The 19,258-nt window shown below is 40.6% G+C and overlaps 1 protein-coding gene across 3 annotated transcripts in view; it reads right to left on the reverse strand.

The window, feature by feature from the left end:
- Window positions 1–19,258, reverse strand: part of F8 (coagulation factor VIII) — a 137,569-nt gene that overhangs the window by 37,650 nt on the left and 80,661 nt on the right. For all 3 annotated transcript variants that reach the window (XR_006058215.2, XM_042241550.2, NM_001172550.1), the window contains 1 exon segment: window positions 12,841–15,676. Coding sequence is in view for 2 of the 3 variants with exons in the window: in XM_042241550.2 (XP_042097484.1) it covers window positions 12,841–15,676 (2,836 nt within the window). In the remaining variant the exon portion in view is untranslated.

Here is a 19,258-nt window from a genome sequence, read left to right on the forward strand (position 1 = left end):
GACTGAGCGACTGAACTGAACTGAACTGAACTGATGATGAATTGGAAGTGTCATGGGGAGGGGAAGGGATAAAGAGGGATTAAAGATAACTTCTAGGTTTCTAATTTGGGCAAATGAATGGATGGTGACGCAATTCATTTAGCTGGAGAACCCTAGAGGAGTAGGTTGGGGTATACAGTTTTGATACATATGATTTATACTGGTAAATTCACAGAGATCAGGAGTCCAAAAGAGGGGTCTGGATGAAGATCATCCATATTTAGGTAATATCCAAATGCAATATGTGTTAGTCACTCAGTCGTCTCTGGTCTGACACTTTGCAATTCCATGGACTGTAGCATGCCCAGTCTCCTCTGTCCATGGAATTCTCCAGGCAAGAATACTGGAGTGGGTTGCCATTTTCTTCTCCAGAGTATCTTCCTGACCCAGGGATCGAACCTAGGTCACCTGCATTGCAAGTGGGTTCTTTACTGTCTAAACCACCATGGAAGCCCTTACACATGCAAGTGGCTTATCAAAGTGGTCAGTTTTGTTATGTCCTCGTCTTACTCGACATCTAAGTAACATGTTTCATAGTTGATCACTCTGTCCCCCTTGACATACTCTTCAGGCTTCTCTAGTATGTGAGATCCATGAAAGCAGGGGGGTTTGTCTGTTTTGTCCACTGCTGTACTCTCAGCTGCTGGAACACGTGCCTGGCACATAGTAGATGCTCAGAAAATATATGTTGAATGTTGAATGGATGTAGGGTTTATAAACATATTCTAAATATGAGAGCCTCAGTGTTCAGCCCTTGGGCCACTTTTTTTTTACTTTTTAAAAATTCTGTTAAAATTGTGAACTTAAAATGCATGAAACATAAATGCTTTTGGTTCAAAAATGCAACCACTACCAAGATCAAGAACTTTGCCAGAAGCCCAGAAGTCTCACTGTTATCTGCCTTTCCAATCACATCCTTTCTGTTTCCACTAAAGGTAAACCCCATTCTGATGTTTATAAATATTTATTTCATTTTGTTCATAATTGTACCAATTATGTCTACATATCTAAAGCATATAGTTTATTTTTGCCTGTTTTTGAAGTATGCAAATGGAATCATATTGCATAGATTCTTTAGTTTCTAGCTTCTTTTACTGAGCATTATAGTTGTGATTCATCTTCATTGTGTGTAGCTACAGTTTGTTCATGTGTATTGTTGTATAGTATTCCATTCTGCAAATATAACACAATCATGGGCACTGGAGTCATTTGTAATTTTTGGTGCTTATACATAGTCCTGATGTGAATCTTCAAATACACGTCTTTTGATAAACTTATATATGCATTTCTGTTGGGCACATATCTAGGAGTGGAATTGCTGAGTATGCATATGTTCAGCTTTGGTATATACTGTTGTTGTTTAGTCTCCAAATCGTATCTGACTCTTTTTGCAATCCCCTGGACTGTAGCCTGCCACACTCCTCTGTCCATGGGATTTCCCAGGTAAGAATACTGGAGTGGGTTGCCATTTCCTCCTCCAGGGGATCTTCCCAAACCAGGGATCGAACCTGTGTCTCTTATGTCTCCTGCATTGGCAGGTGAGTTCTTTACCATTAGCACCACCTGGGGAGCCCAGGCAGATAATACCACACTGTTTTCCCAAGTGGTTGTATCATTTTCCATTTTCATCAGCAATGTATGAGATTTCCATTTGCTCCAAATCTTCATAGACACTTGATATTGACTGTATTTTTGCATTTTGGGCCATTCTAATGGTTAGATAGCAGTGTGTATGAGGTTTTGTTTTGCATTTCCTGGTTAATAATGAGGTTAATTAAGCATCTTTTATTATGGGTAGTAGTCATTTGGATTTCCTCTTTTGTGGTATGCCTACACAAGCTTGTTTTTTTTCCCCTGTATTTTGCCAATTTTTCTATTGAGAAATCTGATTTTTTTCTTATTGATTCAAAGGAGTACTCTATATATTCTTGATGTAAGTCTTTGATGGTCTTTTGTGCTGCAAACATCTTTCCTTCTGTGGTTAATTTTCCATTCCCTTTTTGTTATCTCATGATGAGCATAAGTTGGTAATTTTAATGTAGTGAAATTTATTTAAAATTTTCATAATTATTTTTGTATCTTAATATCAATTCTTTCTTTTCTTACCCTGACATTGTTGAGATATTCTCTTATTTTTTCTTTCTAAGAGGTTTATGGTTTTACATTTATATTTAGACTTGGAACCCACAGTGAGTGGATTTTTTGAGCCTGGTATGAATTAGGGATCCAATTTAATGTTTTTCCATATGTATATCAATTATTTCCAGCATATTTATTGAAAAGTGTTCTTCTGTGACACCTTTTTCATAAGTCAAATGCCTATATATGTGTGAATCTAGTTTTGCATTTCCTGTTCTGTTTCACTGACTTATTTGTTTACTCCTATGCCAATTATTACTCTCAGTTCAGTTCAGTTGCTCAGTTGTGTCTGACTCTTCATGACCCCATGGACTGCAGCACACCAGGCTTCCCTGTCCGTTGGCAACTCCTGGAGCTTGCTCAAACTCATGTCTATCCAGTCAGTGATGCCATTCAACCATCTCATCCTCTGTCATCCCCTTCTCCTCCTGCCTTCAGTCTTTCCCAGCATCAGGGTCTTTTCCAATGAGTCAGTTCTTCACATCAGGTGGCCAGAGTACTGGAGCTTCAGCTTCAGCATCAGTTCTTCCAATGAATATTCAGGAGTGATTTCCTTTAGGATTGACTGATTTGATCTCCATGCATTCCAAGGGATTCTCAAGAGTTTTCTCCAACACCATAGTTCAAAAGCATCAATTCTTCGGTTCTCAGTTTTCTTTATAGTCCAGCTATTACATTACCATAGCTTTAAAATAAGTCTCAATGTGTTATACAGCAATTCTTCCTATCTTGTTCCTGTTCTTCAACAGGGTCTTGGCTAGGGACTTCCCCAGTACTCCAATGTTTTAACTGCTTGAGTGTTCAGTACAGTATTGAATAGAAGTGATGATAATGAAAAGTGGTGATTTGTTCCTGATATCTAAAGGAAAGCTTTCAATGGATCAGCATTAAATACGATGCTTGGTGTACATTTTTGTAGATACTCTTTCTCAAGATAAAGTAATTTATTTCTATTTTACATATATGACACCTTAGATATGATATGTAATGAATTAAAATTTCTTGTTTTGTGGCATAGCATCAGTTCAGTTCAGTTCAGTTCAGTCACTCAGTCATGTCTGACTCTTTGAGACCCCATGAATCGCAGCACGCCAGGCCTCCCTGTCCATCACCAAATCCCGGAGTTCACTCAGACTCACGTCCATCGAGTCAGTGATGCCATCCAGCCATCTCATCCTCTGTTGCCCCCTTCTCCTCCTGCCCCCAATCCCTCCCAGCATCAGAGCCTTTTCAAATGAGTCAACTCTTTGCATGAGGTGGCCAAAGTGGAGTTTCAGCTTTAGCATCATTCCTTCCAAAGAAATCCCAGGGTTGATCTCCTTCAGAATGGACTGGTTTGATAAGATCTACTTTATTAAATACTCCATGTGAACTTGAAAAAATGTTAAAGCTGCACTTGCTGGGTGTGATTTTTTTTTACTTTATTTATTTCTGGCTGCTCTGGGTCTTCACTGCCGCTTAAGTGCTTTCTTTAGTTTTGGAGAATGTAGGCTACTCTCTAGTTGCAGTGTATGGGCTTCTCATTGCAGTGGCTTCTCTTGTTGCAGAGCATGGGTTCTAGACCATGGGCTCAGTAGTTGTTGTGCATGGGCTTAGTTGCCCCAAGGCATGTGGAATTGTCCCAGACTGGGGTAGAACCCATATCCCCGGCATTGACAGGTGGACTGTCAACCACTGGACCACCAGGGAAGTCCCTGGGTGTGCTTTGTTAAATGTGTTCAAATCTTCTACAGTTGACCCTTGACCAACAAGGAGATTAATCTGAGTATAATTTATAGTTAGCCCTCTCTATCTTTGGTTCCTTGGTATCTAAGGATGCAAGCAACTTCAGACTGTGTAGTACTGTAGTATTTACTACCGAAAAATAGATTCGTTTAAGTTGACCCTCTTCGTTCAAACTGGTGTTGTTTAAGAGTCAACTTCTTTATTGATGTTTTGGACATCAGTTAAGTTCAGTCGCTCAGTCGTGGTCGGCTCTTTGTGACCCCATGGGCTGCAGCACGCCAGGCCTCCCTGTTCATCACCAACTCCTGGAGTTTACTCAAACTCATGTCCATTGAGTCAGTGATGCCATCCAACCATCTCATCCTCTGTCAACCCCCTCTCCTCCTGCCCTTGATTCTTCCCAGCATCAGGGTCTTTTCAAATGAGCCAGTTCTTCACATCAGGTGGCCAAAGTATTGGAGTTTCAGCTTCAACATCAGTCCTTCCAATGAATATTCAGGACTGATTTCCTTTAGGATGGACTGGTTGGATCTCCTTGTAGTCCAAGGGACTCTCAGGTGTCTTCTCCAACACCACAGTTCAAAAGCATCAATTCTTTGGTGCTCAGGTTTAGATTTTTTTTTGATGTTTATAAAATTATTTATTTTGCATATTTATTATTATACTTGTTAAGAGATTTATTTCTGTTTTGCTTCATTTCTTTTATTTTGTTTTTTCTCCTGTCTTTTTAACATAAATTTCTTTATTTTAGTTGGAGGCTAATTACTTTACAATATTGCATTGGCTTTGCCATACATCAACATGAATCCGCCACGGGTGTACTCATGTTCCCCATTCTGAACCCCCTCCCACCTGCCTCCCTATACCATCCCTCTGGGTCATCCCAGTGCACCAGCCCCGGGCATCCTGTATCATGCATCAAGCCTGGTCTGGAGATTTGTTTCACATATGATATTATACATGTTTCAATGCCATTCTCCCAAATCATCCAACCCTCGCCCTCTCCCACAGAGTCCAAAAGACTCTTCTATACACCTGTGTCTCTTTTGCTGTCTCGCATACAGGGTTATTGTTACCATCTTTCTAAATTCCATATATATGCGTTGGTATACTCTATCGGTATTTTTCTTTCTGGCTTACTTCACTCTGTATAATAGGCTCTAGTTTCATCCACCTCATTAGAACTGATTCAAATGTATTTTTTTAATGGCTGAGTAATACTCCATTGTGTATGTGTACCACAGCTTTCTTATCCATTTGTCTGCTGATGGGCATCTAGGTTGCTTCCATGTTCTGGCTATTATAAACAGTGCTGCGATGAACATTGGGGTACATGTGTCTCTTTCAATTCTGGTTTCCTCACTGTGTATGCCAAGCAGTGGGATTGCTGGGTCATATGGCAGTTCTATGTCCAGTTTTTTTAAGGAATCTCCACACTGTTCTCCATAGTGGCTGTACTAGTTTGCATTCCCACCAACAGTGTGAGAGGGTTCCCTTTTCTCCACACCCTGTCCAGCATTTATTGCTTGTAGACTTTTGGATAGCAGCCATTCTGACTGGTGTGAAATGGTACCTCATTGTGGTTTTTATTTGCATTTCTCTGATAACGAGTGATGTTGAGCATCTTTTCATGTGTTTGTTAGCCATCTGTATGTCTTCTTTGGAGAAATGTCTCTTTAGTTCTTTGGCCCATTTTTTGATTGGGCCATTTATTTTTCTGGAATTGAGCTGCAGGAGTTGCTTGTATATTTTTGAGATTAGTTCTTTGTCAGTTGCTTCATTTGCTATTATTTTCTCCCATTCTGAAGGTTGTCTTTTCACCTTGCTTATAGTTTCCTTTGTTGTGCAGAAGCTTTTAATTTTAATTAGGTCCCATTTGTTTATTTTTGCTTTTATTTCCAATATTCTGGGAGGTGGGTCATAGAGGATCCTGCTGTGATTTATGTTGAAGAGTGTTTTGCCTATGTTCTCCTCTAGGAGTTTTATAGTTTCTGGTCTTGGGTTTAGAACTTTGATCCATTTTGAGTTTATTTCTGTGTATGGTGTTAGAAAGTGTTCTAGTTTCATCCTTTTACAAGTGGTTGACCAGTTTTCCCAGCACCATTTGTTAAAGAGATTGTCTTTTCTCCATTGTATATTCTTGCCTCCTCTGTCAAAGATAAGGTGTCCATAGGTGCATGGATTTATCTCTGGGCTTTCTATTTTGTTCCATTGATCTATATTTCTGTCTTTGTGCCAGTACCATACTGTCTTGATGACAAGTAATTTTCAAATGTTTGTCCAGGTATAATGAAAGTTTATTGCCTTTCTTGTTCAGTATCTGTTCCTCCTCAAGATTGAGGAGTGTCAAAGAAAAAGGGGGATTGAAACAAAGCAGGACTCTATGATCCTTGCCTCCCCCCATGTCTCCTGCCTGCCTTTTGCCTGTGGAAAACTTTAGTCAAAGAATAAATTTAATCAGAGAAGTGAGAAATGCTGAAACAAAGGAAAACAATCTAAGGAGACTAAATAATATAATATAACCATTAAGCATAGTCAAGGACCTTTAGTTCTTTCTCAAGGGCTAGAGATAATATTCTGAGCCATATCCTATGAGTTCTCTTATAGATACCAAAACACCAGGTGGAGAAGTTAACTACATGATCACCAGACTGTACCCAGGACTTGAGTTGCCACAATTCCAAGAATTGACTGCAAATAAATGGGAACAAGTGCAGCCCAGAACTGCAGATTAACTGTACCTAAAACACTGAAGATGATGCTAGTCAGACCACTGATGAAAAATTGAAGATGACTGTTAGAGATGACTGTGCTGTTTCTGCATGTAACCTCCCCCCTCCCAACTCTGTCTATAAATAGTCTCACCCCCTGCTTGTCATGGGGGGGGCGGGTTGTGGGATTGGCCTTTGAACAGATGTTTGCCACCCTCCCCATCACCAGTTGCCAGCATCTGAAATAAAGCAAACTTTCCTTTCCACCAGCCTGGCCTGTTTACTGGCTTTTGAGTGGCAAGCAGCTGGACCCTACCCACATACTCTTTTGGCAACAATTCTACTTAACTTAGATCCTTAGATTTTAAGTGTGTCTCTTATAAACAATATATAGTTTGCACAAATTTTTAAGGAAGTCTGACACTTTTCTGTATTGTTTTGAAAATTGTTTTAAACCAATTAAATTTAGGCTGGGCTGGGTCTTCGTTGAGGTGTGTGGGCTTCTTGTTTCAGTGCCTTCTCTTGTTGTGGAGCATGGACTCTAGGTGTGTGGGCTTCAGTAGTTGCAGCATGCAGGCTCAGAAGTCGCGGCTGGTGGGCTTGAGAGCCCGGGCTTAGTTGTCTTATGCTTGTGGGATCATCCCAGACCACGGATCAAACCCAGATCCCTTGCATTGGCAGGCAGATTCTTAACCACTGGACCACCAGGGAAGCCATATTTTTATGTTTTAACTGATACATTTATCTACATTTACTTAAAAAAATAGTTGGAGTTAAGTCAATCTGATTTTTTAAAACATTGAAGTATAGTTGATTTAGAACATCATATTGGTTTCAGGTGTATAACATGGTAACTCAACAGTTTTTTTTTTTTAATAGATTGTACTCCATTTAAAGTTACCACAAGATAATGGCTGTATTTCTCTGTGCTGTACAACACACTCTTGCAATCTATCCTTTTTATATATAGTAGATTGTAACTTTCAGTCCCCTAGCCACATCCCTCTTCTCCTCTCACTCCCTTCTCAATGGTAACCACAAGTCTGTTCTCTATATCTATGAATCTGTTTTTGTTTTGTATATTCATTTGTTTATTTGTCAGCTTCCACATGTACGTGATAACATATGATAACATAAGCATAATAGCCTCTAGATTCATCCATGTTGTTGGAAATGGCAAAGTTTCGTTATTTTTCATGACTGAGTAATATTCCAGTGTGTATGTATACCACACCTTCTTAATCAATCATCTGTTGATGGATACTTAGGTTGCTTCCATATCTTGGCAATTCTAAATAATGCTTCTATCAGCGTTGGGGTGCATGTATCTTTTTGAGTTTGTGTTTTCATTTCCTTTGGATATATACTCAGGAGTGGAATTTCTGAATAATTTGGTAGTTGTTTCTTTTCTAATCACTCTTTCCTTTTGGGATTTCAATTAAAAATATGTTAGTCCTTCACATTCTATCCTCTTTCTTCTGATTATATGTTGTTGTATCACAGACTACCTCAAAAAATTAGTGGCTTAAAACAACAACTGTTTTTTATTGTACTTGTCAATTCTGTTAAGTCTGGAGTTCCAGCAGGGCGTGGCTAATAGTTTCTCTCTTCGTGGTGTCTAATGTCACTCAGTGGTATTCAACTGGCATCTGGGTTAGTCTGGAAGGTTCAAAATGGCTTCATTCACATGTCTATTGCCTTGGTGGAGAATGCTGGAAAGTTGGACTCAGTCAGGACTCTTGGTTAGAGAGAGCATCTGAAGGGATAGACGTGAGCTGCATGATACTTTCTGAGATTGTTGTTGTTGTTCAGTCACTAAGTTGTGTCCAATTCTTGCGACCCATGGACTACAGCACACCAGGCTTTTCTGTCCTTCACTCTCTCCCAGAGTGTGCTCAAACTCAGGTCCACTGACTCAGTGATGCCATTCACCCATCTTATCTTCTGTCACCCCCTTCTCCTGCCCTCAATCTTTCCCATCAGGGTCTTTTCCAATGAGTCAAAGTATTGGAGCTTCACCTTTAGCATAAGTTCTTACAGTGAATATTTAGGGTTGATATCCTTTAGCATGGACTGGTTTGATGTCCTTGCAGTCCAAGGGACTCTTAAAAGTCTCTTCCACCACTGCAATTTGAAAGCAATTCTTTGGTGCTCAGCCTTCTTTATGGTCCAACTCTCACATCGGTACATCTGTACTTTCTGAGAAAGCCTTGGAAATCACATAGCATCACTTCCACTATATCTACAGATCACATGTTTCTGTTACATTCTATTTGTTGCCAGCACAGATCAAAAGGAGGGGAATTAGACTACCTTTTGAAAGGGAGAATGGCAAGGTCACATTGTACAAGAAGCATGTAGGACAGGATATCTTGGCACATATATCTTTGGAAAATAGAGTTGGCTATAATCTTTGGGCTTCCCAGGTGGCACTAGTGATAAAGAACCTGCCTGCCAATTCAGTTCAGTTCAGTCACTCAGTCATGTCTGACTCTTTGCAACCCCATGAACGGCAGCATGCCAGGCCTCCCTGTCCATCACCAGCTCCCGGAGTTTATTTAAACTCATGTCCGTTGAGTCGGTGATGCCATCTAGCCATCTCATACACTGTCGTCCCCTCCTCCTCAAGCCCTCAATCTTTCCCAGCATCAGGGTCTTTTCCAATGAGGCAGTTCTTCGCCTCAGGTGGCCAAAGGATTGGAGTTTCAGCTTCAACATCAGTCTTTCTAATGAACATTCAGGACTATTTCCTTTAGGATGGACTGGTTGGATCTCCTTGCAGTCCAAGAGACTCTCAGGTGTCTTTTCCAACACCACAGTTCTAAAGAATCAATTCTTCAGTGCTCAGCTTTCTTAATAGTCCAAATGTCACATACCTACATGACTACTGGAAAAACCATAGCCTTGACTAGATGGACTGTTGTTGGCAAAGTAATGTCTCTGCTTTTTAATATGCTGTCTAGGTTGGTCATAAATTTTCTTCCAACGAGCAAACGTGTTTTAATTGCATGGCTGCAGTCACCATCTGCAGTGATTTTGGAGCCCAGAAAAAATTCTGACACTGTTTCCACTGTTTCCCCATCTATTTCCCATGAAGTGATGGGACCAGATGCCATGATCTTTGTTTTCTGAATGTTGAGCTTTAAGCCAACTTTTTCACTCTCCTCTTTCACTTTCATCAAGAGGCTCTTTAGTTCTTCTTCGCTTCTGCCATAAGGGTGGTGTCATCTGCATATCTGAGGTTATCGATATTTCTCCTGGCAATCTTGATTCCAGCTTGTGCTTCATCCAGCCCAGTGTTTCTCATGATGTACTCTGCATATAAGTTAAATAAGCAGGGTGACAATATACGGCCTTGCTGTACTCCTTTCCCTATTTGGAACCAGTCTGTTGTTCCATGTCCAGTTCTATTTTGCCTCCTGACCTGCATACAGATTTCTCAAGAGGCAGGTCAGGTGGTCTGGTATTCCCACATCTTTAAGATTTTTCCAGTTTGTGGTGATCCTCACAGTCAAAGGCTTTGGCATCGTCAATAAAGCAGAAGTAGATATTTTTTCTGGAACTCTCTTACTTTTTTGATGATCCAACGGATGTTGCCTATTTGATCTCTGGTTCCTTTGCCTTTTCTAAATACAGCTTGCACATCTGGAAGTTCACAGTTCACATACTGTTGAAGCCTGTCTTGGAGAATTTTGAGCATTACTTTGCTAGTGTGTGAGATGAGTGCAACTGTGTGATAGTTTGAGCATTCTTTGGCATTGCATTTCTTTGGGATTGGAATGAAAACTGACCTTTTCCAGTTGTGCGGCCACTGCTGGATAATGCAGGTTTGATTCCTGGATTGGGACGATCCCCTGGAAAATGTCATGGCAACCCATTCCAGTATTCTTGCCTGGAGAATGCCAAGGACAGAGGAGCTTGGCCGGCTATAGTCCATGGGGTCACAAAGAGCCGGACATGACTAAAGTGACTTAGAACACATAGTCTTTATTATCTCTTTTCTATATTACATTTTAAAATCTCTGCATTCTGTATTTCATATTATTTCTTTTCATTTACCTACTACTTCACCAATTCTTTCTACATGATGCATTAGTGTTTTGATTGTATCTGGTGATTCTGAGATCTTCAGTGTGTGAGTTTGTATTTGGCTCTCTATTGTTTCTGTGGCCTCTTGCTTACTTTTCTTGTTTTGTACCTAGCATTTTTGTGTTCTGGAAATTGTATCTCGAATATTTGTGAAAATAACCGGAGGCCTAGAATTTTGGTTTCTTCCATGAGAGGTTTTATGTATTCTACCAGATGTCTGCAGGATAGGGATTTCATGGACAATACACATGACCAAAAACCAGGCTATAAGTCAGTGAAGTACAAGTTTAACTGGTTTACCATTACTTTGATGATATAGCCCTTAAAGCAGGCATGGTTTACAGCTACTTTTACTCCATTATCATCCCATTAAATCTTATTTGAATGTTAGTAATATGATTATAATGGTCAAATTGGTATCTTTTAGCACAAACCACTTCTTTGGTTTTAAGACTCATATATCAAACTGCCTATTCAGCATCTGAACTTGGATATCTAGTAGGCATGTCAAATTAAATATGTACAAAACAGACCCTTGAGTGTCTCCTCAAATAAATCTGTTCTGCATCATGGCTTCCACATCTCATTAAATGTCACCAGCTTCCACCTAGTTGCTCAGGAGAAAAATGAAACATTTTTCAGTTTTCTCTCACCATTCCTCCCCATCCTCAATCTAACAGCAAGCCTTCTCTGCTTATCTTTAAATTATACTCAACATCCTTACATTTCTTTTTACTTTCATCCTCACCACCCTGTTCAATAGAATGGGAAAGACTAGTGATTTCATCAAGAAAACTGGAGATACCAAGAGAAAATTTCATGCAAAGATGGGCACAATAAAGGACAGAAATGGTATGGACCTAACAGAAGCAGATGAGATTAAGAAGAAGTGGCAAGAATACACAGAAGAACTGTACAAAAAAGGCAGTAATGTCCTGGATAACCACGATGGTGTGGTCACTCACCTCTGCCCTACCCCTGCATACACTTCTTTACTGTACTCCACTCATGCTGGTCCTTTTTTGTTCCTCAAGCATGCTAAACTTGTTTCATTTGCAGGGTCTTTGCATTTCCTGTTCCCTCTGCTGAAAATGTCTTCTCTCAAACTTTGGTTAGCAGACCTTGTTTTTGTTTGTTTGTTTGTTTTTTAATTTATGTGGCTGCACTGGGTCCTAGTTGCAGCATGTGGGATCTTTATTTGTGGCATGTGGGGTCTAGTTCCCTGACCAGGGATTGAACCTTGGCACCCTGCATTGGGACTGTGGAGTCTTAGTCACTGGACTACTAGGGAAGTCCCTAGCTGACCTCTTGTCATCATTTAGGCATCAACTCCACAAAGAGAATGTTTCTGACCACCACAGTGAAAGTAACAACCCCTGTCACTCTCTACCATATCATTCAATTCTACCTTTTGAACAGCACCAAGATCCCCTTATTTAGTTTTTTACTACTTTATTGCCTTTTGATTTTCCCAGCAGAATATAAGCTCCTGCTTTGCCATTCTCCAGTGTCAGCGCAAGTGCCTGGCATGTAGCAGGTGCTCAATAAATATTTGTTGCCTGATTCACTCTCCTTATGTTTATCTTCCAAATTTCTCTGTGTGTTCTCTCCCCTGACCAACCTCCTTCTGCTCCCTTAACACTGAAATTCTCCCATTTTGCCCTCTGGATCCCCAGTACTTTGGAAAACGACCTCCCCTGCCACTTCAATCTCATTACCACACACTTCACTACTTCCTGCTGTGTCTATCAAGGCACACTCAGGAGATTAAGCCTTACCCGGCAGCTCATAAGCTGTTAGGTGAGGCTAACTTCCTTCCTGTTCCATGTGGCTGCTTCTTGACTCTGACATCTCTACCCTTTTGTAGATCCCTCTTCTTCTCCATCCCACCAGAGTAAGATTTTCATGCTACCTGAATTTACCATCCTGTACCCCTCATTGTTAGTGTCACCACCTAACCTCCCATTTGCTCCTCAGCTTCATCTAAACTTTTGCCACTTGCTTCTCAGCTTCCTCTATAAAACAGTCTTTGGAGTCTCATTTGCTGCAGATTGATTGTGCCTTCCCTATTGTTTCAGCACCTGGTCAAGTCAAAGGTCACAACAGTAGCACAAAGGAATAATCAATGGATCCATACCTGTTTCTTAGTGCGTGGGGGGATCTACTCATCCCATAATCCCAGAGCCGCTCCACTGCAGCAATAAAATAGTGGCGTGTTCTCTTTTGAAAGCTGCGGGGGTCCTGATTTTCATCTTCACCATAAATGTCAAAATCTTCTCTCTTTGTTTCAATCGACAAAGTATCATCATAGTCAGTTTTGTCTGGCTCTGGCTGAAAAGTAGTAAGGGTTATCTCCCTTTGATGGCGTTTCAAGCTTGGTGGATTTTGACAGCACACCCTTCCAGTCCCTCCTTGCTTTGGCCAGGGAGCTTCTCTTTGGGCCTTATCTTCTTCATTTGTTATTGCTATTGAATAATAGTTTTCACTAGGGTCTAGGGGCAAAGTGATATCTTTTGTCTTCAAAGATGTGAGTTTGTGTGACCTCTCTAGGGATTTCCAGGATTCTCTTGGTATCAAGGTAGCTGATTGGTTATCCCAAGAAAGGGGACCCAGCAGCTTGGAGGGAATCTTTTCAGAGCTTTCTGTTGTCCATTTCAGAGATGGCACTTTTCCAGGCCTGTAGACTTTACTCAATTTAACAAGTCCCTGTGTTTTCTGAAGGAAGATCTCTTCCCTGAGATCCAGGTGGGCAGGAGAAACCTTGCTAGTTTTCGTAGGCAAGCCTTCCTGATGAACAACTTTCCCAGATGCTTCAGACAAGCCTGGTTTCAACAGAAACGTGTTCTCAAGTTTCTTGTACATGAGTGGATTTGCGGCCTGTTTCCCCAGGGTGCTGCTCTTTCTTTGACTTCCAATTACTTCCAACGTTAGCAAGGCTAAGGAAAGGTTGTTTTTCTTGGCTCCGAGTAAGAAATGACTGGTTTCTTGGACCCCAGAATGACTTGTCCCCAAGTTATAACCATAGGTTGATGCTGGAGGATGAGAAGAGTTATCTTCGAAAGGAATCTTGGTCACATCTGTAGGTCTAATTGACCTAAGACTCCTCAGAGGAACTGCATCCTGCTGACTTGGGATAGGAGACAGTCTTGTAGTGCTTGGAGATTTCTCTACCATTTGCTTTGTTTGATTCCCTAAACCTTTCACATTTGCTTCCACCCTTCCTTTTGAGAAATGGGCCGCATGAATCCCAGCTCTTTTTGCCGAATCACTTAATGACCTGTTGTCTTGAGTATATGTCTCTTCATCTAAACCTCCGGCATTTTGCTTAGTGCTTAGTGAAAAGAGGTTCTTCAGGGAATTCTTAGTTCCAATCGCTGTATACACCTGAGGCAAAACTGCATTCTCGGGGATTAATGTCTCTTTCCTTTCTGTCTCTTCCTGGGATATTTTTTCTTGATTGTCTGTATCATTTTCTTGGACATTAGCCAAGTTAGTAAGAACTATGCTTTTGCTATTTGGAAAAATCATCTCTTCGAGGCTGGTGTCCTTGCTAAATTCATCCTCTCCTGCTACTACCTTATTCTTTTCTGATAAGACATTCTGATCTTTCACAGAGTTTTCTGATACTGATGATGTGAATTGCTTTGGACTGGGCCTTTGCCCAGAGCTTAGGGAGTTCTTGCCATGGGTCCTTTTTATCACATTTGTTGAATCTGGCAAAAACAGAGTCTTGAAGAATGGTGTATCTGGATATTTTGTATCTAGTGGCTCAGGGCCTTCTTTTTCTTGATGGATCATTTCCCTTTTTTTGGATGAAGTAGTTTTATTTGACATATGGCTTAGTCCAAAAGATGTAGTATTTTTGTGCATAAACAATTCATCATGGATCAAAGAAGTCACTTCTTGAAAGTTGGTATTACTGTCTATTACAATATCTTGCCAGACTGATGTACTATTCTCAATTAATACTGTTGGGTCATCAATGTGAGTCTTTCTATTAGTTGTTGAGTTAGCTGGTGCCTTGCCTGTCTTTACCAAAGAGATATTCACTTTAAATAAAGTATCATCTTTGTTCAATGACACAGGTCCATGAACTCTTTCCTCTTTAAATAACCTATCACTCTCCATTGATAATACGTTTTCTCCCAGTGAACTTTTTTGATTATTCATTAAAGCTGCTTCTAACAACTTGGAATTATTATCTTCTTTACTCAAGTGTAAAGGTACATGTGACTCAATAACATGAGATAAATTTTTGCCAAATACAATGGCACCTAATTGACTATTAAAATTAACTGGCATATTTGGGGGTCCAAAGGAACCTGTTTTTTCAGTACCTGCTGACAACTTGTCTGATGGAATTGTTGGTAAAGGCATTAGATTGTTTGATGAACTTGAAATTTTTAAATTAAGTTTGCTCAACTCTGCCATTATAGTTGTTCCCAAATTCTCATTTAATCTTAGTGGCAGTTGTGGCTCTTGAGTAAATACTCTTTCCCCACTGTGATGCAGCTCTGGTCCAAGATGTGCCACTTCAGATGGGGATGGGCCCTTGTTTCTTTCAGTTGGTCCAGGCAAATGATCAGTAGGCTCATTTCTGTCTTCTTGGAGATCAGATAAGGTTAATCTGTGTGGAGTAGGATTCTGTCCCAAGAGCATCAACAAATCACTAGAGGAGACACTTTGTTCTTTAAGCAGCTGCACTTTCTCTCCAAACTGAGGGTCAATCTTCTCCATGTCATTTTCTGGAGTCATGGTGGGTTTGAATTGCTTTTGCCTAGTGTTAGGGTACCTTGAATTCTGGGAGAAGCTTCTGGGTTCAATGACATTGTTTTCACTCAGCAGGAAGGTTGGAATAGCTTCATATGTGTCATAATAATCGCCAACGTTCCTGTCACAACTATCAACCTTCAGTAAGGCTGTCATGCCTCTGTTTCGAAAGTCTGAGTTGTGGCACCCCAGAACCCACAGACCTGGAGATGAGGAAGAATAAGACTCTGATTACTCATAACTCAAGTCACAAGCAAGATCTGTGCTAGAGGTTCTCTTCCATTCCCAGAAAAATGAAAAAAAAACAACTACTTAGTACCATTATATTGCCAGTTGTTATGTTAAATGCCAGATACACGTAACAGTAGTCCAACAATGATAGTAAAAGTGGTTTTTGCATTGCTGCTATTGTGGCATATCTCTTTGTGACCACAAGAAAGGGCTGTGATTTTAAATGAATATATATTGGCATAAAAATGGAGAAATGTAATTAACATATACAAGAGTAGCGAGTCTTACTAGTCACGTAGAACTCGGGTGATGACAGTGACTTAATTCTGGAAATTTTACCTAGGGCAGCTGTTTTCACTATACAGCACAGTGCTATAGGTTCTACAGTAACATTGTGTGCTCAGTGCTCAGTCGCTCAATTGTGTCCAACTCTGTGCAACCCCATGGACAGTAGCCTGCCAGGCTCCTCTCTCCATGGGATTTTCCCAGCAAGATTACTGGAGTGGATTGTCATTTTCTCCTCACTGCCTGGGGTCAAGTCCCAGCACTACAATTTATCAGCTGTGTGACTTTAAGCAAGTCAATTGAGGTCTCTGAGCTCCAGTTTTCAAATTTATAAATGACTCGTTCAGTTCAGTCGCTCAGTCGTGTTCGACTCTTTGCGACCCCATGAATCACAGCACGCCAGGCCTCCCTGTCCATCACCAACTCCCGGAGTTCACTCAGATTCACGTCCATCGAGTCAGTGATGCCATCCAGCCATCTCATCCTCTGTTGTCCCCTTCTCCTCCTGCCCCCAATCACTCAAATCACACAACACAATGCCAAGCATCCACTATGACCAATGTGTAGGATAAGTAACCATGAGGGAGCAGGACTTAGGTTTAGGATACAAATAACATAATAACTCATCACAGTGCTAACAATATTAATTTCTACTATGAAAAGGATTATCTGAGTGAAAGAATTTTATGGTGGTGAAGTATATGCATAAGCATAAATGGAAACAAATACACCTTTACTAAGCTACCCATCAGGTAAATGAATGGTCTTATCAAGTTACAGAAGCAAAATCTTAACCGAAAAATTTTCTCAAAGTATATTTCACAGAGCCCTATTAGACAATAGGATGCCCACAAAAAGTCTTCCGGTTTTCAGACATTTTGGAATTAATTCACATTGCATTCTATGTGCAGCCTGATAATCACTCAAACAGGAAATGAGAATAAAGAGATTTTCTAATATACAAGGATTCAAAGTATCTACCTCTAATTCAGCCATTCTCAAGAATTGATTAGAGAATGTTTATAACTGAAATAAAGGAGTATATTAAAAAATATGAAGACATGGGATATAAGAACCCAATTTCATGATATATAAAGAGTACTTTTTATTTTATAAAACCATGTTGGGCTAGAGTAGACCAGAACTGGAGTTGGAATGAATAATTTAAATCAGGTTATTGACTAAAAATTCCACTTTTATAACTTCAGTCAGTTCAGTCACTCAGTTGTGTCAGACTCTGCAACCATGGACTGCAGCACACCAGGCCTCCCTGTCCATCACCACTCCCAAAGCTTGCTTAAACTCATGTCCATTGAGTCAGTGATGCCATTCAACCATCTCATCCTCTGTCATCCCCTTCTCCTCCTGCCTTCAATCTTTCCCAGCATCAGGGTCTTTTCAAATGAGTCAGTTCTTCACATCAGATGGCCAAAGTATTGGAGATTCAGCTTCAGCATCAGTCCTTCCAATGAACATTCAGGATTGATTTCCTTAAGGGCTGACTGGTTTGATATCCTTGCTGTCCAAGAGACTCTCAAGAGTTTTCTCCAACACCACAGTTCAAAAGCATCAATTCTAAAGCACCCAGCTTTCTTTATGGTCCAACTCTCACACCCATACATGACTTGACTACTGGAAAAACCGTAGCTTTCTCTGATTATATGGACCTTTATCAGTAAAGTATTATCTCTGCTTTTTAATACACTGTCAAGGTTTGTTATAGCATTTCTTCCAACCTAGACAGCATATTAAAAAGCTGAGACATTACTTTGTCAACAAAGGTCTGTCTAGTCAAGGCTATGGTTTTTCCAGTGGTCATGTATAGATGTTAGAGTTGGAGTATAAAGAAAGCTGAGCGCTGAAGAATTTATGCTTTTGAACTGCAGTGTTGGAGAAGACTCTTGAGACTCACTTGGACTGCAAGGAGATCCAACCAGTCTATCCTAAAGGAGATCGGTCCTGGGTGTTCATTGGAAGGACTGATGTTGAAGCTGAAACTCCAATGCTTTGGCCACCTGATGCGAAGAGCTGACTCATTTGAAAAGACCCTGATGCTGTGAAAGATTGAGGGCAGGAGGAGAGGGGGACGACAGAGGATGAGATGGTTGGATGGCATCACCGACTCAATGGACATGGGTTTGGGTGGACTCTGGGAGTTGGTGATGGACAGAGAGGCCTGGCGTGCTTCAGTCCATGGGATGGCAAAGAGTTGGACACGACTGAGCAACTGAACTGAACTTCTTCCCAGGAGCAAGTGTCTTTTAATTTTGTGGCTGTAGTCACCATCTGAAGTGATCTTGGAGCCCAAGAAAATAAAGTGTCGCTGTTTCCATTGCTTCCCATCTATTTGCCTTGAAGCAATGGGATCAGATGCCATGATCTTAGTTTTTTGAATGTTGAGTTTTAAGTCAGTTTTTTCACTCTCCTCTTTCATTTTCATCAAGAGGCTCTTTAGTTCCTTTCTGTTTTCTGCCATTAGGGTTGTGTCATCTGCATATCTGAGGTTATTGATATTTCTCCCGGCAATCTTGATTCCAGCTTGTGCTTCATCCAGCCCAGCATTTCACATGATGTACTCTATATATAAGTTAAATAAGCAAGGTGATAATATACAGCCTTGACGTCCTCCTTTCCCAATTTGGAACCAGTCTGTTGTTCCATGTTCAGTTCTAATTGTTGCTCCTTGACCTGCATACAGATTTCTCAGAAGGCAGGTAAGATGGTCTGGTATTCCCATCTCTTTAAGAATTTTCCAGTTTGTTGTGATCCACACAGTTAAAAGGCTTTAGCATAGTCAATGAAGCAGAAGTAAATGTTTTTCTGGGATTCTCCTGCTTTTTCTATGATCCAACGGCTGTTGGCAATTTGATCTCTGGTTCCTCTGCCTTTTCTAAATCCAGCTTGAACATCTGGAAGTTCTCAGGTTCTTGGTTCATGTACTGTTGAAGCCTAGCTTGGAGAGTTTTGAGCATTACTTTGCTATTGTGTGAGATAAATACAATTGTGAGGTAGTTTGAACATTCTTTGGCATTGCCTTTCTTTGGGCTTGGAATGAAAATTGACCTTTCCCAGTCCTGAAGCCACTGCTGAGGGTTCCAAATTGCTGGTATATTGAGTGCAGCACTTTCACAGCATCATCATTTAGGATTTGAAATAGCTCAGCTGGAATTCCATCACCTCCACTAGCTTTGTTCTTAGTGATACTTCCTAAGGCCCACTTGACTTCGCTCTCCAGGATGTCTGGCTCTAGGTGAGTGACCACACCATCA

The sequence above is a fragment of the Ovis aries genome, chromosome X (assembly GCF_016772045.2).
Source record: "Ovis aries strain OAR_USU_Benz2616 breed Rambouillet chromosome X, ARS-UI_Ramb_v3.0, whole genome shotgun sequence".
In the NCBI taxonomy this organism is placed as follows: Eukaryota; Metazoa; Chordata; class Mammalia; order Artiodactyla; family Bovidae; genus Ovis; species Ovis aries.